Genomic DNA, 9,232 nt, shown 5'->3' with positions numbered 1-9,232 from the left:
CTTTGCTTTTTTATATATATATATATATATATATATATAAATACATTTATTTTAATACAATTTGTTTCACTACACATACCAAACAAGAGAAATAATATAATACATTATTATTATAATATACTTTTCAATAGCAGACATAAAATAATAACAACTTTATATGGTTTTGTGTGCGAAAAGGAATAGTTTTCCCAAATTTTGGCTACCCAGATCATCATGTATTCTCTCTCGTGTTAACAGTAAGTAAATCATTTTGTGAATTATTCTTTTAATGTTAAAATAATTGCTCAAAGCTGCGTCACAGTAATTTCCTGCACATTCCCTATAAATGATCTTCATGAAAATGTTTTATAAAATGGGGAAATCCGTCATGTTAAGTTCAGTTTGATTTTAAAACATGTTTCCAAAACACTAGACGACATTATTACAAATGAAATGGTAGAATGACTGTCTCAAATGCTATCGAGCTGCATCCTAGACAGCATGTTTGAGCACCACAGGTGCGTTCTAGGGAGGCAGCTCATTAGGGGTTTAGACTTGAGACATGAACAGCATGACATGGGCACATGGACCCTTGTTTTGGAGAGTAGCACAACAGCTGCACAAAATCCTCCGCCATGATGCTGCGCTGCTTCCCGTATCTGCAAAGCCGACACGAACGAATGAATTAAAGTCTCAGCGAGACAAACAACTGACTTCAGGAGTTGGTATGCTATTGGAGGTAATTCTGAAAGACAATTTGCAAAGATTTGCTGTTCCGAGTTCCGGTTAGGGCTTGTTTCCAAGTTAGCTATAGCTTCACTAGTTAGCTACTCTTTGTTCATTTAAAGAGAATATAATTTTATAAAAGTGTAATTATTTTAAAAACAAATGTGCACAGTATTTCCCAAATATCAGTTTATTTAACACATGTTAGAGAAATGTATATCTTTTAGAGTGTTGAACCTTAAGTAGCCTGTGGCTAATGCTGATAGCAAACCAGGTTAGCTGTGGGAAAATGTTTGTTTTTAAACAGAGGCATTGTGTGCTTATTATTTTAAACGTGTGTGATTAACATGATGTTTCATGTTATGTCACTCTGTGGAGGCTGCGTTTTAAAATATTGATGAGTTTAATTGGGGCATTAACATAGCATCGAGCTAACTTAACGTTAGTTGTTTGTTAGCTTGCGTTCTTTGTGGCATGTCTTTGGTCTTCTTTGACATGCACGAAATTATCTAATGATGACGATTAAATATTATTAGACATGTTGCTAATCTAATTAGTGTTGTAGCGTGTGTAACAGGTGTGTTTTGTTCTTGTAAGGAGCTAACTTAGTTGTTGACAAGTTGCGTTTGTTTTGACAGTTAGCGATGTCATTTAGCTGCCTGTTTATTTATTAGGCTGCTTTTTAATTAGTTACCTAAACAAAGGTAAGACGAAAATTTGTGGAAAACAAAGGACTGTGCTTAACCTTTTGAGCTGTCGAATTTCTTGGGCTGCTGTCATATGAATCAGTCTAGATCGGCAGCTCGTAAAGTTTTGAGACAAACAAAATTTTTGGTCTTATCTGAATTATTGAATCTAACTCGTGACTCGTTATCTTGGCTAATCTTATTTCATATAGCCTTTAAAGTCTAACTATATTTACAGACGAGTTGTGTGTGTGCGTATGTATGTATATATATATATATATATATATATATATATATATATATATATATATATATATATATATATATATATAACAGGCTTTAAGATGGCATATTGTTTTCTTGTTATATAAATCTGATTATGTATTTGTCCCACACAGTGCTCTAGGGATGCCCAAGGAGAAATATGACCCGCTTGATTCCAGGCGGATGTACACTATAATGTCCAGTGAGGAGGCAAACAGTGGGAAAAAATCCATTTGGGATGGGCTTGAAATAACTGGTATGTGTCTTGAATTAAATCCTCTGATTGATATCTATTTAGATTAACTAACTTCTACAATGATCTACAACTAACTTCTACAGATCACTTCTACAATGGAAGTGAAACCAATTAAAGAGAGATTGTTTTATTAATATTTATATCTGTTTCTGTCTCAGGGAATGTTCGGAGTCTGAGCTCGGGCCTTTGGTCACTCACACACCTCACTGCTTTGCACCTCGGTGACAACTCCCTGTCACGCGTCCCACCTGAAATTGCCAAGCTGCACAACCTTGTGTTCTTGGACCTGTCGTCCAATAAAATCAGGAGCCTGCCAGCAGAGCTTGGCAACATGGTGTCTCTCAGGTGAACTACTTGGAGCAAAAGCTGTGTTGTTCTGTCCATGGATCATTTGTTCCATTTAATGTGTTTGCAATACAGAGGAAAAAATGGAAAAACGTTCTTATGACCGCACTTGATGAAACTAGATCACTCCTAACACGGTTTCCACAGTCATGGGAATGCCAGGAAAGTTTAAATTGTGATTTCCAGGTCTAATCTCGAGGTTATAAATGTCAATAGTGAATTTGAGTATCAGTTATTAAAAATATTAAAATTTTTTTTTTTTTTTTTCCAATGTTAGTTTTTTCATTAATGTTAAAAAATGTGACCTTATTGTAAAGTGTTATCAATGATTAAAAAAAATTATAATAATTGGTTGCGACATATGATATGAAAATCATGGTAATACATTGGTCAATAGGTTTTATTCAGAAGTTTTTATTGTTATTGTGTTTTTAATCTAGCATTAAGCGCACAGCTGATTAGTTTATTGGTGGTTAACATTCTTTTTCTGTTTTCCACAGGGAACTGCTTTTAAATAACAACCAGTTGCGGGTTCTGCCTTTTGAATTGGGGAAACTGTTTCAGTTACAAACACTGGGGTTGAAAGGTGAGTGTCATTGTTCTGGGGATTGCAACATCTTGAGATCATCACTTTGTAGTGAAGGTTTCCTACTGACTGTTTGTTTGTGTCTCTGCAGGCAATCCACTCACTCAAGAGATTATGAGCCTCTACCAAGAGCCAGATGGCACCCGGCGACTGCTGAACTACCTTTTGGACAATCTAGCCGGTGCTATTAAGCGCAGTAGGTGTCTCGGACAAATGAACTGTTTAAGATCTGTAGGGCTGGTCCGAAATACCATTTTTTTTGAGCTTCGGTAGTAATCAACACCGAATATTCAAAGCTTCGGAGAGAAATAAAAAAATAAACAAGGCTCAAACATCCATTTTCGTAACAGACATGCGTGTTTATTTGTGCACTTCCGTCAATGAAACAACACACTAAAGCATTAAAAATAAATATCAGTAAATAAAGGTAACTTAAATTATATAATAAAGTTAAATATTGAAAAAATATTCGTTTTTTTTATATTTCCACACAAAGACGCGTGATATAGCCTAAGCCCTGCGCTTTGAGAGGGATGTGGGACACGAGCAAGAAAGAGACCATCTTTCTAATATCTTCATGTTTTCTACTTGTTGTAAAATGTCTGAAGAGCAAATGTTATCTTCCACAAGGGCAAGACATTTAGGCTGTTTGATTTTGTGCTGCCAGAGAAAGCGAAACTCAAATCACCCGTGTGTGTGAAATGCGCTTTACAAATAAACTTGACGCGCCTTACCAAGTCTAATAACAAGTAAAAACTAAAAGTAAAAAGTTAGACTATCTGTCCTACAGCAGTTTTTCTACTTTACCTCAGTAAAGAATGTGAATATAATAGGCCTAATTAAATGCGAACCAAAGGAAGAAACATTTATAATTCCCTGCGAAAACGGGGGTTATAGATGTGAGTGAAGATTTGGGAAAATAATTTTCCCAAATAGATTTGGGAAAATAAATAAAAGATTCCAAGTCCAGTGGAATAACTAATGGAATATTGTTAAATTCGCTGATAATCGGGAGACCAGATCGCAAAATACACGGGCTCACGCACAACTCTCATTCGTCATGAATCCAAATGTTTGCATGGCTGCAATGTAACATTTATTTGCTAACCTATTAGCTAACCTATTATTTTTTTTGTAAACAAAGCTTTGCTTCACTTGTCATAATATTCATGTAAAACAGTTAGACAGCATTCAAAAAATGTGTTTTGGCGGACCACCACCGGTGGTGCGGTTGTCAAGTTTACCGGCACAGCCCTAAATAACGGGTAAAAAGGCTAATACATTTTGTTTCTATTATTCTATTTTCCACAATGTCAAAGCAACGCAGCTTAACCCAAAATACAAGCTCATGCAGTTGTGCGCTCTAGACAGAGAATACTTCAGTTCCAGGGAACACTTAGTAGGCTAAGAAGCAAATATATTTATTAAGTATAATGAGGTTGGGCTCCTTCAACTGTCCATTTTAATAAAAACGGATAAAGATTTTATAGTGTAAACATATTCAAGCGTGAATGAGAACTGGTTTGAGAGGAATGCCAGGTGTGTGGGAAAAAAAAGAATATTCAAATCCCAAAATTTAGAATTGAATACCAACCCACTGGTCCAGCCCTAAAGATCTGTCCATATCTGTTTTTTTCCCTCTACATTTTCTCTCTAAAATTACTGTAGTATCATGGACTGTTGTCCATGTTTTACAGTATTCACTGTTAGTGCTGGGCGATTATGTCAAATATTCACAATATCTTCATGAAGCTCTTGTTGATGATTTAATGCACAATCAAAAAGTCTAAATATCAAAATACTATTACAATGTAAAATAACTGATTTCAATTTTAATATATTTTAAAATTTTATTTATTCCTGTAATGGCAAAGCTGAATTTTCAGCATCTTTTATCCAGTGTCACATGATCCTTCAGAAATCATTTTTATATGTACATTTTTAATTTTGCACAGCAGTTCTTTTGTTTTAAGCCCGTTTAAATGCTGATACAATTGATTTCTAAATTGTGATTCAACTGAAAAATCAAAAACCATTGTAGAATTGCACAGCTGTTTTTTTTTTCCGTTTTCTTTTTTCTTACCTTTACAGATTAAATTCAAATTATTGTCCTGAAATGCATATACTTTGCCTTCACAGTCCCAACAGAGCAACCTCCATCCAGATCCTGGATTGTGCTGCAGGAGCCTGAAAGGACGAGACCAACAGGTAGATGTTTCTTGAAAACCGTAGAAACATAATTTGAAACCTGAGGACACTTTGCCTGATATTTTGCTCTCCTCTTTGCTTCACCAGCCCTGTTAACTGTAATGTGCTACAACGTGCTGTGTGATAAGTACGCCACACGCCAGCTTTATGGCTACTGCCCGTCCTGGGCCCTTAATTGGAGCTACAGGAAAAAGTCCATTATGCAGGAGATCCTCAGCTGCAATGCAGATATTATCAGTTTACAGGTATAAAGAACTTATGCAAGCCCAGGGGTACTCAAATTTACGGAACTTGTGGTTGCTTTTTAGTTTTAGAGCACAATGTGCAGTAAATTACAGCAATGTCTCAGAACAGACAAAAATGCTGTATTTAAAATGTATCTTAACTGTAATTTTTTTCAATACTTGCATTTGCTTCACATAATAGTCCACTGATAACCTTCTGGTGTATTTGAGAATGCCTGTCCTAATAGATGAAGTGTTCTCCCTGTGTTTTGTTTCTTTAAAGGTCACCTTTTTTTTTTTAGCTCAGTGATGCACAACAGGTAGCTGTGAATAGTCAATGGGTTTACCCCGACAGCACTGTTTGTCAGAGTCACTTAGTCTGCTGTTTCATGCACAGGAAGTGGAGACGGAACAGTATTATAACTACTTCCTTGTGGAGCTGAGTAAACAGGGGTATGATGGATTCTTCAGCCCAAAATCCCGGGCCAGAACCATGTCTGAATCGGACAGGAAACATGTAGATGGATGTGCAATATTCTACAAGACTGAAAAGTGAGTAAAGTAACACTCAAGAGTTGAGAAGTGTGGTGTAAGACTCTGTCTGACAGATTTGTTTCAATGTTGTTTTGAATGAAAACATGGAACCAGATTTATGTTTTTTTTTTTGCTTTTAGGTTCAGCATGGTGCAGAAACACACAGTAGAATTTAACCAGCTGGCTATGGCCAATTCAGAGGGCTCGGAGGCTATGCTGAATCGGGTCATGACCAAGGACAACATTGGGGTGGCTGCATTGCTGGAGCTAAAGAATGAGTTAATAGAGATGCCATGTGAGTATCTGCATGCCTACCTCTTTGCACTTCAATAAAAAAGACTTTGTGGTATTTGGCATATTTGTTTTTGCAGTAGTTTTTGGGGGGTTCTTTTTCCTGTAAAGATATCGAGATATATATCGTATATCGAGATATAGCAAAATATATCGAGATATATTTTTTGCTCCATATCGCCCAGCCCTACTCCTTCCCACATAAATGGAATTTAAAAAAAATAGTATTGACTTTAAATGGTACTGTAATATAGTAAAAAAAAAAAAAAAAGAGAAAGAAATTAATGTTGTTACACAAAGTTGATTAAAAGTGACATTAAAGATTTTTACATTGTTACAATTTTTTTTTTTTTTTTTTTATAAATGCTGTTCCTGAACTTTCTTTTCATCAAAGAATCCGCTTTCCAAAAAAAAAAAAAACTTTTCAACACACTGAAGACTGAAAATTCAGCTTGGCCACTATAGGATTAAATTACATAACTGCTCTATTTCTTCTTTTTTTTTAATCTTAAATTGTAATATTTCATAATATTACTGTTCTTACTGTTTTTTGTTGTTGTTGATAAATGCAGCCTTGGTGAGCATAAAAGGTATATACAAATGTGTGTATATATAATTGTACAATACAAAATAATGCAATGTTAATTTCTTTATGCAAAATATAAAGTCCTATTTCCACATTTCACAAACAGCCTTTTCCCCCCTTCCTACAGCAGGTATGGAGAAACAGCTCCTACTAGTGGCTAATGCTCACATGCACTGGGACCCAGAATACTCTGACGTGAAGCTGGTGCAGACCATGATGTTCCTGTCAGAGGTGAAGAATATCATAGACAAGGCCTCCCGCAGTCTGAAGCTCTCCTCTGTGTCTGGAGAAACCAACACCATCCCTTTAGTGCTGTGTGCTGACCTCAACTCACTTCCTGACTCGGGTAAGCCTTCTTAAAGCCACAGTCTCATTTTCTCATTTGTGTTGTTAAAAGTGTGTTTTTGAGTCCTATAATAAATTATTGACTGATGTGAGTTTGACAAAGTTATGTACAAATGCTATAAAAAAAAAAAAAGTATACTACAAAATAAGACCAATGACTAAGTAAATTAGATTAAATTTTTGATTTCATGTTGTCCTTAAACCATCTGTTTAATAGTTGCGTCTGTAGACATGTTTAATGAGTTTCGGTTCTGATTGTAGGTGTCGTGGAGTACCTGAGCACAGGTGGGGTGGACTGCACACACAAAGACTTCAAGGAGCTGCGCTACAGCGACAGTCTGACCAACTTCAACTGCAACGGCAAGATCAGCACATCTAGTGAAAGGATCACGCATGGTTTCAAGTTGAAGAGTGCCTACGAGAATGGGCTCATGCCTTACACCAATTACACTTTTGACTTCAAGGTAAGTACAGTGAGCTAAATAAAGTGGCCGCCATTGTTCCGAGTTTACAACTAGCTATGTCAAAAGTATCAATACTAAGATGATATTTACTATAAAATTATGTATTGATACAACTTTGTCTTTTTAAACTGTGTCATTAGCACCCATTTCTGTATCTGAAACTCTAGGTCCAAAATCTCACTCTCCAAACAGGGATGGATGTATTGATATTGACTATAGAGTTTCATTTTGTTAACTTGACATGCATGCAGTGTCATGTCGTGCCATTTCTTGCTCTGCCATGTGCGGTAACATAGCAGATGAACAGCAGAAAGAATGAAAACAGCTCTTGTTGTGTGCTTCAACTGTGTGTGCTCACAACTCCCTTTTTTAAACCCAATTTAGGGTGTCATTGACTACATCTTCTACTCAAGGCCACAACTGAGCTTGCTGGGTGTCCTCGGGCCTTTGGACACAAACTGGCTCTTGGATAACAATATCAGTGGTTGCCCACACCCTCACATCCCCTCAGATCACTTCTCCCTGTTTGCACAACTGGAGTTGGTCCTGCCTTATTCTCCCTCTCTTAATGGGATCCACTTACCTGGACACAGGTAGTGAGCCCTCCCGGGCACTAGTGGCGCTGCAGAGTCCCAACTCTTATAAGTTTTTTGAAAACGATAAAACCTCTAAGCTGTTTCTTTTTTTATATATATATATATATATATATGTGTATATGTATGTGTGTGTAATGTGTATATATACATATATATTTTTTTCTCTTGTACCTTTATTCATTTTTAGGGTCCAACATGTTCCAATTTGTCAGAGTTTTTTCTTCTTCTATTTGTTAAGCTATAGATATTTTTTTTATTTTTTTGAATCAATCCCTCCCATAAGCTGATATATTATCATAATTTTTTTTTTTTTATTGTTGGACATAGCTTGTTTGCATGTAATGTATCAACTGTAAGATGAGGCTAAGACTTGGTCACACACTCAAGGGATTGCAGATTGTTTTAGTTCCTTTTATGGTCAGATATTAATACTATAACCAGCCGTTATTATATTTTTGCAAATAAGCATTAACCAATTTCTTCATGAATTCAGCCTCAATTTAAACACTTTTTTTTTTTAAGTTGACATTCCACTGAACAGAGACATTAATTTCAAACACACTTACATAATTCGCCTTTGGATGAGTGACCAATGTTTTGTGCAGACCAAACTCAGTAAGTAAAATTTGTCCCCAACCGGGAAAGAGAATGGAACCCCAAAAGCTTTTCCACTTGCGCGGTGCTGAAACTCGCTCTACATCGGTGCTTCATCTCCTGATGTTTTAATCTTCCATCAATGGTGCAATATTCAGAACGCTCTATACGTTCTAAGCGAGTGCACTGTTACGGAATGTTTTTACACGCTTATATAATGTAAAAAAAAAAGCATTTATTTGTCTTTCTCTCTCCCTCAGATGGGAGTTGGAATGGTTTGAGCTCAATATGTAAACCAAATTATTTTAGAGGTCTCGATTCAGCGGCACTGCTTTTTGCGCACTATTGTTTTAACCAGTTCTATGGGGGTAGGCTCTTTGTACGACAGGCTATGTGAATAATATAAACTGCGCTTGATATCACTGTGGTCATAAAAGGGAGATTTTTATTAGAAAGGGAGGTTTTATATAGGGAGTCTTTTAACCAGCGATTTGTCACTATATTAGGTTGAAAAGGATTTCCCATACCATTTTATCCTCTCATTACAC

General features: G+C 36.1%; 1 protein-coding gene across 3 annotated transcripts; it reads left to right on the top strand.

Annotated features, from left to right (window-relative positions):
* Nucleotides 1-462: 462 nt before the first annotated feature.
* cnot6b (CCR4-NOT transcription complex, subunit 6b) lies at nucleotides 463-8,538 on the top strand. Of its 3 annotated transcripts, none has more exons than XM_079893299.1 (12): nucleotides 463-718; nucleotides 1,790-1,911; nucleotides 2,070-2,256; nucleotides 2,757-2,842; nucleotides 2,934-3,038; nucleotides 4,982-5,050; nucleotides 5,138-5,295; nucleotides 5,672-5,826; nucleotides 5,949-6,103; nucleotides 6,816-7,031; nucleotides 7,292-7,494; nucleotides 7,879-8,538. In XM_079893299.1, exons 2-12 carry the CDS (start codon nucleotides 1,800-1,802, stop codon nucleotides 8,089-8,091), a joined length of 1,659 nt encoding a protein of 552 aa, XP_079749425.1. In that variant the 5' UTR covers nucleotides 463-718; nucleotides 1,790-1,799; the 3' UTR covers nucleotides 8,092-8,538. The 3 variants fall into 3 exon arrangements, with proteins under 3 accessions (XP_079749425.1, XP_079749423.1, XP_079749424.1); XM_079893297.1 differs by having other exon boundaries at nucleotides 464-718; nucleotides 6,813-7,031; XM_079893298.1 differs by lacking the exon at nucleotides 463-718 and adding an exon at nucleotides 932-979 and having other exon boundaries at nucleotides 6,813-7,031.
* Nucleotides 8,539-9,232: the final 694 nt, after the last annotated feature.

The sequence above is a fragment of the Squalius cephalus genome (genome assembly GCF_949319135.1).
Source record: "Squalius cephalus genome assembly, chromosome: 14".
Classification (NCBI taxonomy): domain Eukaryota; kingdom Metazoa; phylum Chordata; class Actinopteri; order Cypriniformes; family Leuciscidae; genus Squalius; species Squalius cephalus.
Note: the sequence above shows the minus strand (reverse complement) of the source record. Positions and strands in the feature narration are given on the sequence as shown.